At 38.6% G+C, this 21,415-nt stretch overlaps 1 protein-coding gene and 1 long non-coding RNA gene across 3 annotated transcripts; one reads left to right on the top strand and one right to left on the bottom strand.

Annotated features, from left to right (window-relative positions):
- Nucleotides 1-779: 779 nt before the first annotated feature.
- On the bottom strand, nt 780-10,395 carry LOC111250073 (uncharacterized). Of its 2 annotated transcripts, none has more exons than XM_022804712.2 (10): nt 10,245-10,395; nt 7,520-7,723; nt 6,809-6,975; nt 6,407-6,533; nt 5,919-6,084; nt 5,522-5,702; nt 5,116-5,227; nt 4,313-4,582; nt 3,691-3,847; nt 780-3,017 (listed from the first exon to the last, which is right to left on the bottom strand). In XM_022804712.2, the coding sequence occupies exons 1-10, from the start codon at nt 10,263-10,265 to the stop codon at nt 2,569-2,571; spliced, it is 1,854 nt and encodes a 617-aa protein (XP_022660447.1). In that variant the 5' UTR covers nt 10,266-10,395; the 3' UTR covers nt 780-2,568. The 2 variants fall into 2 exon arrangements, with proteins under 2 accessions (XP_022660447.1, XP_086842159.1); XM_086986033.1 differs by lacking the exon at nt 10,245-10,395 and adding an exon at nt 8,577-9,325.
- A 4,616-nt stretch (nt 10,396-15,011) lies between these two features.
- Nucleotides 15,012-17,423, top strand: LOC147756007 (uncharacterized). Its single transcript, XR_015326951.1, has 2 exons — nt 15,012-15,988; nt 16,227-17,423. It is a non-coding gene; the product is annotated as an uncharacterized LOC147756007 (long non-coding RNA).
- Nucleotides 17,424-21,415: the final 3,992 nt, after the last annotated feature.

A 21,415-nucleotide genomic window follows, 5' to 3' on the forward strand; every position in this document is an offset into this window, starting at 1 on the left:
AAAGCTAGTTCTTCCATCGTGATCTAGCGATAGAGGCGCGAAAGCTGTAGATCGCAAAAAGCTTTTACTTTTTGTTGTTGTAACGGCTGAAGGCCCTTGGCGTCGATGCTCCGTAAAACTTAGGTTCACAAATGTTTAATACACGAAATTTATAGTAATTTAAAAAATACCAAGGAAATAACTATATATGTCTTTTACGCTTCCCGCAACCTTCATATAGACTTATCTTCCATAGCAAAAATATTTCTACATGTCCTGCTAACTAGTACCTTCAATCTCAAATGCTGTATTTATTCTTGGGTTAGCGTTCACTAGCATAATATTACACGACCCTGTAATGCTGATTAACGAAAAACCTATAAGCGAAAATTGGTAGCCAATAAACGTACGTAACTAAAGCGCATCCGAGTGCCCATCCCCTGTGTATTTTGTAACCACTTTATTTATAGCATCAGGCAAATGTTTCATACTGACGTTTAAATATTGAATGTAAGCATGGATGCCTTGAAACCTACCTTTTCGCATAGAGGGTGCAACGAGTTGAAGTGCCTCGGATAAATGAATACGCTTTATATAAGCTCCGAATAAGCTTGTATCGTCTTACAATCTACTAGTTTTGCATGATATAATCCGTTATATGCCTGCTATTTAAGTCTAAAGGACATGTTCTTATCTAACATTATGTTACATAATAATACAATATACACGAAAAACACGATAGATGCGAATCGTGTCTATCATAAATTCGAAGTTAATAGGTAAAGAAAAAGAACGCCAGATCCCGGCAATCGTTATAGCACTTGTTCTATTAATACTCGATTACCGTATTCCATCTTTGGCCATAATGGCAACAACTGAAAATTTTAAAATGCAGCAGCAATGGTGCCATTTTCATTTACAATAGTGCTTATGTACAATATCAAACACTTTGTTCTCTCGTGGTTCATTATTATCATCGCCATCTTTGCTACCAGCACCAGAAGACTAGAAGGCTTTGCTGTGCCATTTAACAAACGATCATTTGAGACACGACAACTTACGCCACATGGCGGCATAGCCAGACCCACTGGGTAATATAAATAGGTCGGTTGTCGTATGAATGAATTCGAACGTATGTAAAACAAGGACAACTCACCAAAATGCGACATGTTAAAGTACAACCAGTTCAGATAACCTCAAATAAAGGAACAAAACTAGCCATATCAAATAACGCAAGATACCTTTTATGAGCTTTAATGACTAATTCTTAATTATAAACCATAAAATAAATTGTGTCAGCAAATTTCTACGTAATATCTATCGTTCCTTTATGTGAGCCTACTTAGTTGCATTTTTTTATGTACATTAGCGATAAAGCGAATAAGAGATCATGCCTCGCTTTACTTTCATTTTACATTCAATCAATATTTTCGTGATTTACTTGCACACGCATTCAATTCAGACAAAGCAATGACTTGAAACACATTATAGATGTGCATGAGTTCTTGAAGGACGCTTCGGGTCATTGGTATTTTAGTCGTAGTGCTTGAAGATCTAACGCACGTACTTTAATTAAAATCACCAATTCCTCCCACTGCCTAAACATGTAGAATGCGGTAATGGCTGTGGTATGTAGTACAAAATGGTAATGTCTAAAATGGCTGATGTCCCTACACTCAGTCCTCCTCTAAGTCTCCAAACGAAAAAATGAGTCAATTTACCGGAAACATTTCAAGAACCAGCCTGGCGTCATTACATGTCACATCCGAAATCACATTCCAGTTTCGGTAATTGTGAAGAGCTTGGTCTAAAATTAACACCTTATCAGACACCCCATGATATTATGAGGCAGTGCAAGCAATTGCAAGCGAAACCTCCAATACGTTTACATTTGCCGAAACTCTGACGTATGCCCATAATACCAATATACGCAGTTTTATTAATTCGCGTCTATTTCTTTTCCAAAAATGTATATATTTTTTTGTTCTACCACATAAAACTAAGCTCTTCACGTCATGCGTTTCATATGCTTATATTGTGCACTACTGTATTTTATTGAACACCGGCTGGTAACAATTCGAAGTCACCATTTAGAAGCTGCGCCAGATTTGTTAAAGGAGGCAGCCCTCAGTATAATTTACTAAGGTAACGCAATGAATCGGTATATTAAGTAACCGAAAATCTTGTTATCATTAATGATATATTGGAAGTACATACAGCACATGATTACATATAAAACATAATTTGTAATATTTACATGTATTTACACATCCTTACGCTTTACTATTTGATAACCAAACTAATGAGGAGAGTTTATCGGGCCATATCGAAAACAACCACTTGGCCGTTCGATCCAGGGGAAATTGCCTTGTGACTGTTTACGATAGTAACAATACCTATTTCACGGACATTTCATATTTCTTCGCTGAAGATCTAGAAACAGTGGAACAAGACAAGACTGCGACATTTCGGCGCACTTCTCAGCGTTGTATCACAACGGATGGATGAGGTATGTAAAATGACATGAACGAAATGACTATGCCTAAGAAGTAACAGTAAATGTGGTTGCTGTTCCCTCCACTGTTGCGGCTACTCGTAGCTTTCGATATCTTCTGCGCTGAGTCGATATTCCCTGCTTAGTAGCGATACATTGCCATCTTGCATGTCGACGTTCCGCGTATTGCATAAATGTAATAATGCGACGAAGTTGCGTGATACCTCGTACTGGCTGTTGCTCGCTACGAGCTTCGAACACGGGACAACTTCACCTTCACGCAGTTCACCCAGAAGTCGACTGGCATAGTCCGGTAAACGGAACTTCGTTCGGTTGGCTTGCTCCTCGAGAATGGGCAGAATTCGATCTTCCCAAGCTCGTATCCTTTGATTCATCGGGTCGAGCTCAAGTATGCCAGTCTTATAGATTTGGCCATCCTCGACAATCGTTCTAGCCGTTGAATGAACTTCAGGGAAATCTGAAGTAGCTGATGATTGCGGAGCGTCACCTCGACATGGCACGTCTGAATCGTTGTCGGAACAACCTGCCAATATTAAGTATAATTAATTAAGTAATCTGATCTTTGAACAGCTTCGATGTGCAATAGTATGATGAGAATGACGGAGCAGTACGCTCGAATTACCCTGATTCCTGTACCATAATAGTGCTCATCGCTTTGTTTAATACGAAATCGATAATAGTTTCTGTAATAACAGCAGCATGTATTGAAATGAGCATTGGCCCTCTTGTGCAAAGAGCTCTCTCTTTATCAGTAATTATTCCTATATGGCTAACTTTTGGAGCGCTTATCCTGAATAATATACTGCTAACGTTTCACTAAGCAGTAACAGGAAATGCTCAATGATAAAAAATCGCAACTTACTTCTTTTAGGTGCTTGAGCAAAGCTACACTGCTGGCTTTGTTCCCAGAGGAATGACTGCATTGTACAGTTATAGCACAGATTGGAAGCACGGGTTATGTACAAAGTATTGATTCTTTATACATAGATTGGTAACGCGCAAAACTAGCCTCCTAGTATGGAAGATTTACATGCACCATAAATAAATGCCGAACCGCTTGACGCTACAACGTCATGAAACCGTGACATTTATCCTTGCGGACGGCTCGAGAACGCCATTATAAAACTATGTATTCGAGACCTTTGGAGTAACAAAAAGAGAACAACATTTGACACTGATGAAAAATGGATCATTACCTGCGTCCACCGCGCACTCCATCACTGATTCGCTCGGACTTTGCAGTCTAACCTCGAAATCCTCCTGACAGGAACTTTCGAGCTGCTCGACATCGCCATAAAAGTGGTTTGTAGTGTTGTGACGTAAAGCATCGTCTTTAATCTCGGGCACATCCGCCTAAAAAACAGAACACATCAATTTATAAAAACCTATTATAATAATTTAAAGAGTCATGAGCTTCACGAATTTGTTTTACAGCAGATACTACTGATAACACTGTACTAGTAACATGGCATGCTAACTCCCGGTTCGAACTTAGTTTGTAACGCATTGCATATCAGCTTCCAACGTATATAACTATGGTAGATAGAATTTGTAGCTTAGTTCACTAAAGCTTATCTAAGCTATCAGCCAATGTATCCTCGTTCATCCCAATATGGTTATGCATGAAGGCTTCACCGTTTAGCCAAACATCGCATGTAAACCTAAGGCTGTCACAAATTAAAACAACATTGTCATTATATCTAAAATATTTAGTAACATTTCTGTCTATTCCATCACGACGGTCAAAAAATACATTCCTAAAGTCTATCTATTTAAACAGCACATCATAGCTTATATATAATTCATATAAATCCAAACCTGTAAGTGATCGATGTTATGTAATGGACTCGTTGGCGGAAGATTTTTTTTATTTATGCTGTCTTCCGGTTTTCTTTCAGGGGGGCTGAAGACGTCAGAAGCGCCTGTCACCATTGACGAACCCTCAACCAACTTCTCCAATGAAAGAACGACGCCTTCCTCCTTCACGCCTCCCTTAGCAACGCAGTTAACTGTAGAAATTTCTTCTGCTGCTTTTTTTTGCTGTTCTTCAAGCTCCTTTGCTTTTTTCTCACTGCGTTTATTATGCCGCTGGTGTTGTAATAATGATAATTTGCAAAAGGACGCAATATTTTTTAATCACACTAACAAAAAGCATAATATTAAGCAAGCCACTTCTTTATTCACTCAGACAGTTAATGTCCTTCAGGTTATCTCAAGACAGTAATTAAGTACGATGCGTTTTGCAGAACAAAAACTCATTCCAGGTATTTCTAAAATCCAGGAATTAGTCATGTCTTTTCTATTAGTCTATTTATCTCTTTCGTTAATGTGCCTTATACACAATTGATCCTTGTCTTTTTTAGTTTACTTGCTCTGACTGTTTTAATTCCTCAGAAAATCAACGAACATTACTTCACACTTCCTTTCGAAATTCAAATCTAGGTACAATCTCAGTCAAACGATATACTACAGATACCCGCCATTTTCGATTACAAAAACAAGTTTAATAAACCCATTGTAACAGTTTAGCTCTAACTTCACAATGGGTGTTACTTCTTCCGAATGTTCTTCTCAAACCTGAACTTCATAGTAAATAAGTGAAAATGAAAGGACTCAAATACCTTTTTCGTAGATGTTTCATTTTTGCTTCTCCGCTTCTTCCCAGTCAGAAACTCATCTAGGGTCATTTCTGTTGGAAGCTTTTTCCCTCGGGTTTTTCGTCGGGTTTCACTACTAAAATTTCATAATGAGATATAAAGTTACAATATATTTCGCCTTAACGCCGGCAGAAACCGCCAACATTCCGAATAGGCAATTTTATATAGAACGAATATGACTAACTTTTTGACCGTACTGGTATACGTTCTATATGTTAATAACTTAAACTCCTTTTTCCAGAAACATATCACAGGAATATGTAAGGCAACTACGTCAACAGCGGCAAAAAAATTTGCTCGTTTCGTCACCTGAATAGGTCGAAGAAAATGAATGCGATCCGAATACCCTGTCTGAGCAACTAAAACTTACAATGCAATCGTGCCAGTTTCAGTAGAATTCAGCAATGGATCCGTAAGTCCCACGATGTGAGGAACAGATGGCGTTGATGTGAGGTCAGAACGTCCAAACATCGACTGAGCGGGTGAATCTCGAGGTGGAGTTGCTGACATGTCGTTGTGGCACATGCTATCGTCTACCCGATCAGACAAATCTGCAGATAATAATTAGAAAAAAAGAAAGCTGATTAGGCTAAAGACTACAGCTTTCAGAAACCATTCCCATATCAACCCGCAAAATGTTAGGCAGAAAAAGATAACCGATTATTATAGAATATCTTAGCTAAAACCTAACAACAGCGATATAATGGAATTGGAAACCTTTCCAAGCTCTACTACTTTGAGTTGAAATTATCTCTTCTTTTATTTACCACCACAAATGAGATCCGAAGACTGATTTCGTTTACGTTCCTCGTAATAACATAATGTCAGATCGCAGGGCATCCCGTCTTGGTTGACCGGCCAGTTAACTCGGAAATCATTTTTGCGACCTATCAGATCGCCGTTTATGTCGCGTAGTTCAACGTGAACTGAAACCTATAATAATCAGTTTTCTTATTAGGACTTCCAGACAATAGTTGCTTCCGGAAAATATAAACGATCAATTTTATATTGATATACACAATACAAGGGTTCTTAGGGCTTTGGCATTAAGAATAACAAGGCTTATAGGTATTGTGATATTGGCAATACTTCTTTAAACGAAGCAGCAGCTAGGAGGGATGCAAGCTGACTACTTCTGTCAAGACCGAATAAACTTATAACACCAATTAATGGAGATCAGGGCTTAATATAACAAAAAAAAATCTATATAATGTAAAATTTTCAATTCAGTGCAAAACATTTTTGAAAAATTTACCTCGGGTTTGAGCAGACAGGCACGTAGTTGTGTAATATAAGTTAAGCCGACGTTGTTAAAATTCATTTCATCACCATCCGCCAACTGCGGTATGTCATCAGGCGATATCAGTTTGTATTCATCCAAACTGAAATTAGAAATATTAATGATAGCAAGAAATATTTAATATCAGGTACAATTAAATAACACGAATGTTTCTGGGGGTAAGCATTGATAATTAAGCTACTTTATTTTTATGGCAATGCTCGTGCAAGGCGGGGCTTATGAAAATACTGTGTACATGCAAACCACCACAAAGTATAAATCTCATCGCTCGAGGCTGAGAAAACACTAAGGACATGACTTCCTATTGTTTATAATTAGTAGAACGTTGCCTTTTCGGCCCCATTATGGCATAATTACCCGTCAACCATGGCTTTCCTCTTTCTTGTCCGTTTTGATTTTGAGTTCTCATCAGCATTGTCCTCGTTATCTTTTTCTTTTCGTTTAACATTGTACGCTGTTTTCTGAAGATCTTCAAAGAGTTTCTCGAGATAATCAACTTTTCGCGCATACACCTCTTTACTCGACTGAAAAAATGAAAACCGGTTTAAATGTACACATTAATGTAATGGACAAAACAGTAAGCCCTAGTACATTGGGAGGTAAGGCTGTATTCATCGTTCGTGAGGAATGCGTTAACCCCTCATTAAGGCAAATTTAATACAGTATCAGATTTGTCGATGCTATAAAGATATGGTGTACCGTTTCTTTCATGAGATCATTTTAATGAAACAGTAAGCAACTAATAGATCTTACAAGTTAGTGAGATTAAATTATAATGTTTTTGAGCTTATTGTCTGTGGTAAACACAATAACCCCTACAAAACATAAAGGTAGGAAAATCATGGTCTTTGTAAACAAGCAACCGGCAATACGTGGGCCAACTGACTGTATAATAAAACAAATTGAATACGCATGCAGTATGGGGATCTGCTATTAAAATTACGTGATAATGAAAGATGAAAACAACCATAACTGTAATCATTTGGATGTCATTTGCGTTTAATGTTTCAATAAATTCAAATTTCAAGAAACAAACCATTGATACGTAGCATATCCCGAAATACCAACCTGTAGTATTAAACCGGCATTGGCAAAATTGATAGTGTCGATAGAGATCTGTTTCACTTCCTGGATGTATTTTTCTAGAACGTCAAGGCTCACCGCAAAATTTTTGTTTAGGTCCCGGATCGGTTTGAGCATTTCTGCGTACCGCGACTCCAGCTCGCGAATTAACTCGACGTGCTCATTCGGGCTAGTGCACCTTTCAGCCACCTGTTCCATAGGTATTATGAAAATAGGTCGAGAATAAAATATATAAGATATAATAAAATGCTTGACTTATTTCATGTGCCCCTTTAAAATTAGACTATCTTTTGCTTAAGCACTGAAGTATGGAAATGTAGCAAATCTTTAGGATTTTACGTTCGGAGGTAAAACACACGATATGACTGGGACTTGACTGGGAAATTAGATTACATTGAGGATAACGTTTTATGTAACAATGGTACACTATTTTATAGAGATTTTTTTCAACACAAAGCTTAATGGCCGGAGCAATTAAAAAGTGGATTTTTATACAACCATTTAGGCAGCTTATAACAGCTGTTTTAAAGGAAAAGAACAACTTTTGTATTATTCAAATTTATTTTACAACTTTCATAGATATTTCAACTCTATTCGCACCGCTAAAAATGGATTATCACCAGGAATTGATGTTTTAATTTATCTTTGCGTTTACAGTTTTTTTTTTTAATTAAAAGTTATGGTAAATAAATAAGTAATGTGCCATATTTGATCAGAACCGGTTGAAGTAAAGATTACTGTGAAATATAATTGATTTTTGGAACGGAGATACTCTATAATAGGCAACCGCGTGAAACATGCAAATGGCTCAACGTGGTATATTGTTGAGCACCCTCACCCAATACAAGCATTAAGAATACATATGAAACAAAAACATCACATGTTCCGGTAAAATTAAAGGCGCCATCACTAAAAAAACAAGATAAATTATATCTTGCACTTGATCTAAGCATTAATCCTGTATCTTGCTAACTACACCAGCAGACTATATATATTGGCTACTTCGTCGATTTTTTCAGAAAGAATTTCGTAATGATACTACTTGCACAAGCCAACATCAATACTCCGATGGCCCACATCCATGTTGCTGGCCGATGGAGTTCTATACACGTCCAGTAACAGAGTGAGATTCACTACTTTTTGCGGAACTGCGATGCAAACAAAGACACGTATATAATAATCCATCATTGAAATCACGGTCAAGTGATAACGTGGCCGTCAAATCTAGCCTGCCGACTTAAATGAATCACTATTCATAAAAACGTCTTCTTGATTTTCAGAGTGTCGACCAACGAGCTGAGAAGCCCGTCTTGATACGCACTGCAATTTTAATAAAAACATTAAGTCCGGTTGTATGGAAGCGCACACTTTCTATCATTAAACACTTGTTAAATTATTTTCGTTCGATCTACCACACAACGACACCATTGGCAGGTGCGGAGGATTTTCGGCCACTTCATTGTGCAACAATAAAAAGCCCAGCAAATTGGTAATCCATTTCTTGCAGTCTCAAACGATCCCTCCATTAAAACGGTGTTTATTTATGAGGCTAATCACGCTCACAACGTGTATTTTCGTCTAATTCTCCCATCCTGTTCATCTAGTTTATATGTTCTTGCCCATAAAATCCGATAGAACTTAACAAAAACAGCATCCTCAGGCGCACAAGCATGTAATCATGTTTCTCGATTTGAATGCTCAACAAAAATTTGTCCTTTTTGGAACCTTGATAGCGTATTCACAAACAAAGAAGTAACTACATCGACTGTGTTTTATTAAAAAGACCAGACTGGCAGGAAGGAAGCGTGCTGACAAAGCCGAATGTTATAGAGGTTCTAGGTTTCATGTCTCGCCACTCAGCAAGTGCCGCAGAAACCGCAGTTTTGCTAATCGACCATAACGATGATTTTTCGGCGGCGCTGACAGCGGCAGAAAGCTTCTAAATAAGGAGAAAATTTGGAACTTTCGTAGAATGACATCCGGTGTAAGAATGAATAGTGAAGAAAAATATTGTAAAGAAGTTAACGTTCTCGTTTCGTTTAAGGGAATGATATGTGAGTGGAGCGGTCTGATAGTACAGTAAAGCAGACCGAGTCAGTTTGACTTAACTAACCATCCAATCTTTCCAACGAACTTAGAAACGGAGCCAAACGGAACGGAGGCCGCAGCATTAATTAAGTGTATATCTACATTTCGGTGCTACTGTGCGCCTAAATCGAACGCCTTTGAGCTCTGTACCCAGCGCCTATTTTTGGCGCCAAAGTGGTCCGCGAGTGGATTCGAAGGTTTGTCTACGCTTACAGTATATTAATACAATTTCTCAATCGATATAAATGTCAGGTCTTACTTGGGATAACTGGGAACAAAACTAGTGATTTCGAGAATGCTAAAAGCAAACCGTATCACTTGCACAACAATCAGGTTTTCACCCAGCTGACGTCGGTAGTCTAGTGGACGCCAATGCGCTTTGAATCGGTTGTTTCTAGATAACCGCTTGATGATAGCAGGTATTTAATTAAACACCAGTTAGACGAATCCACGTAATAATTGGATCAGCTAAGTAATACACAAAACGTAACACAACGGAACCGTCGGGATAGAATTTTCACTAATGTGAAGGAGATGTCTTTTTTTCTATCTTGGGTTTGATGTCGGCTAAACTAGCAGCAGTAATGACGTTAAATCGTACTCGCAGCGAATTGACACTTACCCGGCCACGTATAACGCTCATCTTGGATGGCCTCTGTTAAAAAAATCTACCAGCACTATACAATCACTACAACATAAACACAGTCGGCCATTTGCTATGTATTGATGTACTGAGGGATATTTGGAATCAGAAGTGATGAGTAACACAGAATACCCTATTGACCAACACTAGCAGACGACGCGCGGAAAAAATGGCGCCAAATAATCGGTCACAGCGCTCTCATTTAATTTGTCTTCAACGGAGATCTTTTTGAAGCGGGCCCTGCTCTGTTGTTATAAATAGGATAGCTTAACTATTTGAATACTCTTGAGTTAGATGACTCATTAAAGCTATTTAATTAGGCTACACTATAGAGACTACGCAGAGAGAATTAGAAGTATAACTTTATTTTGCTAATTAAATTAATATGGTAACAGATACGTATACAGAAGCATATTATAAAAGTACTTTATGACTTCGAGTTTGTTGGTAATCATTTATATTCAGCATTTCAAGAATCAGTTTTAAATGGTCTAATCTAGAACATGGATAGAAAGCTCAGCTTCATAAGGCCAACCACTGCCTGAGTATGTACAAGGAATGCAAACTAACATTCTGTTGTCACCAAAAATTCCGTTAGGTATCTCATAGCGTAGGCATACAGCATGGTTTCTGGGCATTTCTGAACAAATTGTCTATTTCGCGAATAATTTGTTACATTGCTTCATTTTTATGATATCTCTCGTTAATAATTTTTCTTCGAACAACGGCTGAGGAAATTACTCGGGCAACCTCTGAGAAGTAACCATCCTCAAGGTCGGACAGCGCCTTGGTAAAGTATTAATTAGGTGGATCTACTTTTTGAGGTTGTAGATGAGATGTATGGGCGACAGGGCTATTCCTTGCGAACAAAAAGTATGCTAGTTATGTATCAATAAACAAACCTGATAGAGACATCAATAACCTGTTAGCCTATAGGCTGACACGTCTATCAAACGCAGTTGATAAGTTAGTAGAAACGAATATATTAATTGAAGAACACGAAAATCTATTTTAGATAACCCATGTGGGTTTATAAATGAGTCGATCAAGATGCCGCAGAGGTATTGGAGGTAGAAAGAGTCGAAACGGAAAAAACAAGGAAGATTAGAAAGGGGATTATATACCATAATGGCATCTGACATTAGAAGGGCACTCATCTCTATACTATGATAGATCATAATAAAACGACCTGAAAAAAACAGGTGGAATTTTAGCAGCGTAGGGTCATCGCGAGTTACTTAAATTATAGGTACCATTATACACAAAGGCACTATGTATCGTATGATTAAAGGAGAACCAAGGCTTCAGTGCTAGGCTTTCTTTTCTAAAAAAGGGCTAGCTAGGCTCGGTTAACCTGATAGCGTTCGCTCATGGCCTAGTAGTAGGCAGAGGTAGTGTAAAACTTTTATTTCATTTAAAAAGGCCTGTAAGATTGTCGACACTTAGATCAACGACCCTGGCCTCGAATTAGCCCCAGAAAAGATGAAGCTGGTAATATTCAACAGGCAAAAGAACGTGGGTAATATAAGTCTTAAATAACATTGTCATCCAGTCCTACGAATTGATAACATCAAATATTTGGGAGCAATTGACGATAATACACCGAATGCTGGAGCACATGTCGATTATGCTACCAATAAAGCCATTAATGCGCGTAATAGATGAGCTAGAGAAGAAACTCGGAATTTTGAGAACATATCATTTAATAATCTTGAGTAAGTCACCTAAAGGGCCAATGTGTCTTCATGATCTCAGATTCTAGAGAAAAATTAGTGAAAATGTGCCAGTTTGTAGATGACATTCTTAGGGAAAGAACAGAAATGTCAACTGGGTTTAACGAACGTAATAAAATAAGCCCTTTGTTTTTGTTTCCATTTCCGTTTGCGTGTCCTTCCCTGTCTCTTTCGACAGTCCGAAGTGGAATCGTAGTAAGCCTAGGCTTTTTCAATCTCTTAGCAATAAACACTTCACATGTCCGTATACTTTTTTGACTAGTCAACTCAAATCATCAAGGAAGCCATGCTTTAGGCTGAGGATCTAAAGTCTCGAACTATCTGGATAGATTAGGCGAGGTATGCATAGAGCGGGTCCGTCACTAACCACCTGCAGCAAAAAAAAAATGAATGCTTAAAAAGCGAAATAACTATAATAATACTTAATATAATAATAATAGAATAAAATATTTAAAGATTAAATGACTTTCATCCTTATTAAAGTCTAAAGTGTACGTTAATCATTTACTAAATCGTTTTAAGAACTGGACAGAGACAGAGAGAATTACTGCGGTCGTATTTATCAAATTGATCTAGTTCTATTGTCATGGGCAGGTTTTCATGCAGCGGGTCCACATAGCATGGACAATAGGTCAAATATTTCCCTAAAAATTCGCTACTCGGGCTTGACTTACAAAGCTTTCTCTAATTGAGGTTTTCATTGAAAGTGCGGAGTTGTAAAATAATGCACTGTTTTCGTATTTAACATAGCCAGATATTCATGTAAAGCTGAAGAGGGTTGGTTCTTGCAGACAACCTGATCCCCTGTTATGGCTACTTTTTAGTTTTCTCTCTCTATGAAGTAACCCGTACTTTCGATTTCATTTCGTTTAGGAATGGATTTTTCGTTATCTTGAATACGATCCACTTTCGTGGTCCAGATAATCCTCTTTCAACTCATTAACTTGTTTAGATATCTACAGAGAAGGGGGTTGCATGTTATTGTGAAGCAAACTTTACTTCATGTCGGGCATGAAAAAAATAGTTGTGGCTGGCTGTCACACTGTCTCTGGCTCAATTCTTTTGTATAATGAATCTGAACTTACCGAAATTAGCACCTCAATTTTTTCTATAAAATATATCAATAGTCTGTAAAAGCACTATGAAATTTCGAGACTAATAGTTTTGACATTTCAATGTTTTAGGTTTGTTTTTGGAAAATTATGGCTTAACTTCGTGTCTTTTGAAATCGCACTCTCATGTATTATGCAAAGATAATATGGTATGATATGATTATATACTAACTATATTGAAAGCATAACTGCTTATCGTTGTCTCAGATTGTTTATTAGCACGCCAGAAGCCATCTGAATTTACGGCGATGCTATCCGCTGAATGGCTCATTATCGCGTATCATAGATCGGTTCTTTCGGATAGTATACTTTTAGTATCTTACTCTTATTTAGCTTACGAAATTATAGCTATTTTAATAACGAGAAATCAGGTTTGTTATGGCACAAAATTAAGCCCGTGCGCATTCGATCAAATTCTCCGAAGGTTTACACTTATAAAATTTTATCGAATCACTTATGTAAGTGCTATAATTCTCGTTTTTCCATTTACTTCAGAATCACTACAAAAATAAGAGCTTTTTATGCCTATTATAGATGACGAAAGCTGTCACGTCAAACCTCTCATCGAAGGATTTCCGTACGTATGTTGTGCTTATACCATCTACTTATGCAGATATAACCATGAAAAGGAAAGTCCCTTGACTGTTTACCATCGTAAAATGCCGTTTCTCTTTTCCCTTTTACCGTCGCGCCTGTAGGTCGGCTCTAGTGAATGACTGCGTTGACAGAAATACCACATCAGTGGGAACATGCGGTTAGAGCGCTGAAAAAAACAGAGACCTCAAGAGGAAAATTTTTGTCGACAACCGAGACAGCGGAGCGAACAAAAAGGGTCCCCAAAGACGCATAACTCTTTAGATCCGTATTTTAAAACAGCAGTCCCAACCGACTGCAAGGATTCATTACTGTGTTACTGTGCATCGCAGCTATATGCCAGTTAACGCATGTTGTAAAACCAACGCTGAAAACGGGTATGGAAGTAAACTGCTACACATATACCTTTTGCAGTTTTTTTTTGCACCGACCAGCTTCAGGCGGCGAAAGGTTTTTATTACTATCTCGGACAAGAACACGTGTGAAATAAAGTAAGCAGAAAGGCTAGAAATGCGATTGCGGGGGATTCGTGCTGCATATGGGGTGCATTTATACGAACTGAGGTCTGCATGCCGGCGTCAATCGAACTAGCACTCGAAGGGATTTGTGGTGAAAGCAGACATGGTACTTTCTCGAGTAAAATACTAGTCATATGGCAAGTCGGCTGCAGCTGGCCGGATCTTTATGTCCATTTCTCCACCCTGCTACGAATGCCATCTCTCGATAATTGTTAAGAGATGATTGCTCTCAGATCCTCAAACTACCCACTTGCACACATGGCTGGAGAGAATAAAAACAGACGATAAGACTAGATTTCAGAGAGTTGTCCGTACGTCAGTTGCATTTTGCGTGTTGCGTATTGTAGCATGGTGCAGCCGGAGGCGTAGAAGTGAACCTCAGAGCGCTCATTTAGAATTCTGAGAAGTTACAAGAGGCGGTCAAAGCAACAAAATAACGGTTATTGACAGGAATAAATAACGAAACTGCAGTCGCAAAATTGTACCATTTGGCGACCAATGACCACCACAGGTGGCCCATATGGTAATTAAACAATTTTCAAAAAGGCATGGACCGGCTATGTCCAGCTTAAAAATATACAGAAACTTGGTCGCCGTTTGCAGCTTGCATGATTAAGGTCTGTACTCGAAGATGCAAATCGGCGCTTTTTGAGTAGCCTTGCGCGACAATGAGGACAAAGCCCACCTGACCGAAAAAAGGCCTCGCTTATCTCTAAAAGCTCTTGTTGAGGCCTTATCGTGGCGACACAAGTGTTATCAAAATGTATTCTTTCATAGATATTTGTTCCAACGAGACAGTAAAAATTGCGAGGGCTAATAAATCAGCAGGTAAAGAAATGTGCCTATGAGAACTATGAAACGACCATTGTCAGAGACGAATTGATAGAGGCACGAGTCTCAATATGGTCAGAAAGGCTCTTTTCAATGAAGCTGATATAGTAATGTAACTATTGAGGTAGGCCTTCGAGACACGTAAGAGAAACGATGGAGTACTTCAGCTGATTGAAGGGGATCTACATGATACCATATACAATAACGGATTTGCTGAATAAGTCGCGGCTGTGCGCATGATATAAACACAACGCAAGGTAAGATAAACATGCGAACTCCAAGCTGAAAAGCAGTGCAACAAAAGCGGACGTAAACATCTGTAAGGAAATGTTCAAACATGCAACGTAAACAGTAAAAGAAATCACTTTACTTGCATGTGCAGGTTGGGACAGGAACAAAAATACATCGTCAGGGTAGTGCAAGAAGGCCAGCCAGACGGCTATCAAGAGTTTAAATTTGACTCAGAAAACAATTTCATTCAATCAGGAACGATAGGTCGAATGCCCAAACGAGAACTATATCCAGCTGCAGCTCGAAGACTAACGCAGAGAATCACAGCTGTTCTCAATACAGGAGCAAGGTGCAGTGCCATGACTTTGAAGACATACAAAAGATTGAGTAGCTACATTAAGCTACTGTGCATATAAGGATACAGCAGTGCCTAGACTGTGTAAGTGAGAAGCGTAGGGTTGACGGCGCTGAAGATCAAAATTGCAATAACAAAACAAATTGTGAAACTCTGAACAATCGACAAAAATACAGAGACATACTATTTGCAAGTGCATGCCTCGACCTTAGACTAAGTGTCGAGCGAGGAGGAAGACGTAAATGGAGCGGTGGGACAAGAAAAATGTCGATTGGGCCCCCATGAGATAGATGAATTCGAGGACCTGGACGGGTTACTGCAGCTAGTAAAATTCTAGGTCAAGAACAAGGTGAGACGTATAATAGAGCCACTTCGCATTTCGTCAGTAGCATTCAGAGAGTCAACAAAATCACTGAAAGACCTAGATATCCAATGCCCACTTTCATTCATGTCGTCTTTGCAAAGCAAAAGTATTACATACGTAAAATGACGTCATGTGCTTATGTACAAGTACATGACGTCATTTTACTTGTCAATAATTGTCAGATCTAAACGTCAGGCCTGTACAATTTTCTGAACACTCATAGGTCGCTATCAACATGCACCTCAGACTTGGAAGGACAGTGCAGACAGAAAACCGCTTCTGCTTTAGGAAAATATGAAGGATGTCCAATTCAGTGTTATGATGCGCTCAGAGATATCGTTTGCGATGGCTGCAAACGATAGGATTGCATGGAGAGAACACATCGTAGAGAAAGCCATCGAGGACCATTAGGGATGTCTGGAGGCCGTATTCGGAAGGGCATGTCAAATAGCACTTTCAATCGACAAAAACAAACCGTGCCTAAGAATCTAAGTTCACGCGTCGCATCATTAGCACAGATAGACTAAAAGCAAATTTTAAGAAGATGGACTTTAGTAGAGATGCTACCGGCCAAATATGGGAAAAGAGCAATGAGACTTTTAGGCTCATTCATATCTAACTTGTCTAAAATCATCGTGTAAAATACGACAGCGTCAAACTTTTGCACGAATCGAAGAGATTCCTCGAGACACTGATGCTAGCACACTTCAACGAAGATAAACCAATTACAATTCAAGCAGGTGCGGGTAATTTCTGACTAAGAGATGTGTCCGTCTGTAGGATAGCAAAGCATTTCTATACTCGCTATTCGGCAACGAGTGCCTAGCTAGTCTGAAGACGCGTAAAAAAATTCGAAGTAGCCGTGTTATTTTTATGATCTTAGACTTCATGATCGTGCAAATACGATTCAACGTGGCATTTGTTTAAAATACAATCAGTGAGATTTCCAAACGGTACGCCTACATGCTTAATTGGTGCTTAAGTGTGTAGCGTCCAAGCCAAATATAATTGTGCTATAAATTCTAATTATGAAATACTCGTGTGCTTTACGAACAGTGAAAACTCTTTAATTTAGTTCTAAAATTGACATTATAAATGCAATTAATTAAGCGATCCTGTTGTGCATTACTTTATAAATCTAAACAAATTTTTATGCAAATCGCAATAAATAATATATTTAATCATTCGTTTTCTCGTAGGATGCTTAGCCAGTTCTAATTTTAAGGCCAAATTTAAAGGGTTAGCTAAATTCTGACGATACATTTTACTTTGTTTGACATTGTCGGTCATTTTTAGACAAAATGTTGACTTTCACCAGGTAGTCACAGTAACGGTACCGTAATATTCGTATACTGAAAATCATATAAATTTAACGAAATAAAGACGCATTTGACTTCGTTGGGTGGTTTGTTGCAATGAATCATTAGTGTTCTATTTAGAAGAGTCTATTCAGAGATGAAATACGTAGAAATATTCGTATTGATTCTATGTAGTATAAGTTTTAATTTGCCAGCTGACTCGTTCACCGATACCTATTGATTTACAGAAAAAAGCGTCGTCTTTAAAAAAAAAACAAAAAAAACACAATAATCTGATCATCTAGCGAATACAGAAGTTTGTGAATGATCTATCAAGTTTCTACCTAATTTCTTCTGCCGCCTTTCGAACAACTTTCTAACAAAAGTGTTTTGCTAATGACAATATCGATACCAGGACCAAATAGATACTATTATTATTATCATATTATTAGTTAGTTTTATTATGTATTCTCTAATATGATAGGCCTGTCTCCTTCAAGCGAAAATATTTGTTTGGTCAAGGATCGACCAGTGTAGCATCTATCTGCCGGTATGACTTCCATAAGGCACACGAACGTTTCCAAGATAAGTTCATACGCTATATTAAGACACCTAACAGGCTAACTTCCAATAATCATTTGTATGATTTCGGAATCACTTTTACGGCATTGGGTTTATTTTGCCTCTTATTTCAACAGACGGCCACATGTCACTGTGATTCAACTTGACAAGCTGCTTTGGGATCTACAGCTGAACCTCCAGCATTGGGCTTTATCAGACTAGCATAGAAGTGGAAGGAGCGTTTGCCAATATGTTGGTTTACAATTGTAGAAATGAGCTGAAATGGCCTAGTGCAACGCATACAATGGCCAAACTTACACGCGATCTCGCCCGCAACGACATATGCTGAAAACAAAATTAGACCAAAGGGATAGGTGTACAAACCTAACATATCAAACAAACGTCCAGCGAAGCTAAATTGGCACCCGACCTTGCGATTAGGCACATTGCAATGCCAGAAGAGGGCGCAGGGCGTCAGTGGATACCTCTGTCCTTCGGACAGGAGCAAGTACGTAGAGAAAAGTCGACTTCGACGTACGGAAAATGTTAGATTAAGCTCACCGCCGTTGCCTGAAATGGGCATCTTCCCAGGAAGCGTCGACCGCTGCCCCCAGAATTTTCATGAGGAGCTGAGCGTGACTCGAATGTTATTATCTGACAGAGCTGTAACAGGAATTGCTATGTTCTCCATTTTGAGAAGATATGCTGGACAAGGCAAGTCACCTGAGGTCAGGAACGATGCTTCAGCCGGTCACATTCCAGTTCGTACGTGGAATGGTGTACCGGTGTTACACGAATCGGCAGTGAAAATACTGCTTTTTTTGGCGGCGGGGTGGTAAGGAACGTAAAGAAATGAAATTGTGTGTGGAGTAAAGCAGAGTAATCAATACCTCACGTCCTGGCCTAGGTTATAATTGTCGCTACGAGAATCCGACGAATGCTACGCATAGTTATTATAAATGCTAATGAAACAATAAGAAATCTTCTAAGATCAGCGCTGAATTAGCGTGTGTAAATTTTTCGCATAATTACTGACGAAGGCTATTTACCAAGCAAGCTCTTACCAAAAGTAGGTAAGTCCATCTACTGAATGCTTGCTTTAGATATTTCCAATCTACGCTAATTGTATTGTCAACTTATACAACATTCAGATAATTAGTTTAGTCAGAATATTCGTTATTAGATAGACGTATTGTTTTTTAAGCACCAAACGCTTATTCAAGATAAGGAATACGATATATGCGATACGTTTGGTGTTCAGTAATGAAAACCTATCTCATGTATTTCCGTTGAGAATATCTGCAGCAATGCATCCTCAAGCGGTTCGAGCGTTCATGGTGCTAGCCACGTTGTCCGTATCTATGCCTTTGAATGGGCGCGAATGTTCTTGTCATAGCGCTAGGTAAATGGGTAGGCAGGAACGTATCTGCCGCATTGTATGACTTCCACAGTTCCAAAGGCTGTTACAGGACTAGGAGATGGTAAAACGGCGTCGCTCCGGTCTGAAGGTTAGGATTCTGATGGGCATTTTTAGCTAACTCGATGGTAATTAAAAACGGTCGGTTGTTGATACATGTCTATAAGATGCAGCGACATGATAAAGAACCTCACATTTCAGAGGATTTTAATGTACAAATATGCCTGGATTATATAGAATAAGAAATTAATGCTTTCGTAAATATGCCTACGTAATGCAAACAAAGAAAGTTAGCTTTGTGTACCAATATAAATTATATACTCGCATAGTAGAGAGAGATAATGTATTGTTAGTAAATGAATAGACGGGTCCGCGGGCGGCGTCACACGCTTGTGTTTCGGTTCATTTAGTTGATTTATTGATGCTGCACTCAACCTAACATAGACTATTGTAAATACCTACCAACAGTCATCCCGTTGAAATTGTCCTGCTTAACTTAACCAGTTTCCCATCCAAAATTATTCTGCCAGCTTGTTTCCAGGAAGCTCAATCTACTCCAATTTGTTTCTCCCATGATACATTGGTTTTTAGAAAATAGGTAAATTTCTACCGTGTAGATACGAAGCTTTTTTACCGTTAGTTGATCGACTCCGTTTCCGGAACACACGTACTTTAAATTGGCGAACTCTGAGGTACGTATCTGAATCAGGTCAATTTTTCTAGATGTTGTCTGCCTGTTCTAGCGTCTACTAGCCTATTTTATTATTGAGGCGTCAACGACGCCTGCGGATTTTTCTCTATCTTTCCCTTTTTTTTTTATGAGTAGTTGCATATCCTACTAAATATATATGTATACATATATATACATATGCTTCCTTTGATGTTGACTCTGATCTTGGGACGCTACTTAAGCTTAAGGCTTAAGGCCTTTTATTCTCTATTAACAAATAGTTGCATATATTTAAATAATGTTTTGGGCATTGAACATTAATTAGAGAATAATGCCCGAAAAACTAAACTTTACAATAGCTTTCTAAACTTACTAATTATCAGAAATTTGCATTTCAAACGCGTTTTTGCCTAATTGTTATATAGGCAACTAATATAACAATCAGGTCCTCATAATTCTCACTTAGAAATATCAATTTTAGTTATATTGCATTTTGATTGAGTTCACCGAGAGCTTTCGATAACTTCCATGTAAAAAAATGTTTATTCCAGTACCATGCAAGGATTCAATTCTTGATTTTTTCGTACCGCAATTTTTTGGAAATTCGCTCAAAAGCTATTGAGGTTATGTTAGGCGTAACCATAGGACGGGCCCCTTTCAAGCTTCGATGTCTTTGGATTACAAGAACGTTGTGTAAATCAGGTGCTTTAACAAGTGAAATTAAACTTTGTTTTGCTAATGTCAACGTACCCATTCCCGAGAAACAAGGCGTGCCCCTCTACAGGATTAATGCAATCTGATGTCTGCGAAGAACTGGATTCGCTATAAGTTTGCGAGGACGTCTCTGCTATATGGCCACCCCACGCAATATGTTGTACTGTGTTTAGTGTTCGCCCATTTCCAACTAGTTTTCGATTCAGCTTAGAGAACTATTCTGGTTCAGTCCTACTTCTACCTTGTTGAAGGCTCTTTCAGAACAGAATATGAGGACCAAGAAAGTTAATCGATTTTGTTCTGTTTGTATACGAATTAGACATACGAGTTGAACCGGCCCCGGGTGCAACAGACTTTAGATTAGTTCTACACGGCACTTAGAATTGGGAATGACGGTAAACTTAGGCAAGAAGGATACGATAAAGTCCACAAAATAAAGCAAAACAGCAGTTATTTTCATTTTGTACCTTGACAGGCTTAAGTTCATGCTTATGCTTCCAGTTTTCATATTTAGGGCATGTCATCTCTGTAAACGGCAGAAGTTTCAGTGCGCACATACCCGAAAGATGCAGGAAAGCAATTTCGGCCGGATACGCGACTAAATCGTGTCATCGTTCGTCCCTTACAGTCACTTAAACAATTCCGTCTAAGGATAGCTACAATTGTAACGCGTAAGATAGGCGTTTTTTCGAGGATCTCACAGCGGCAAACCTCGAACAATTAAATCGCGTCAGAGTCTTCTTCCAGATAGT

The sequence above is a fragment of the Varroa destructor genome, unplaced genomic scaffold (genome assembly GCF_002443255.2).
Source record: "Varroa destructor unplaced genomic scaffold, Vdes_3.0 BEIS01000004.1, whole genome shotgun sequence".
Classification (NCBI taxonomy): Eukaryota; Metazoa; Arthropoda; class Arachnida; order Mesostigmata; family Varroidae; genus Varroa; species Varroa destructor.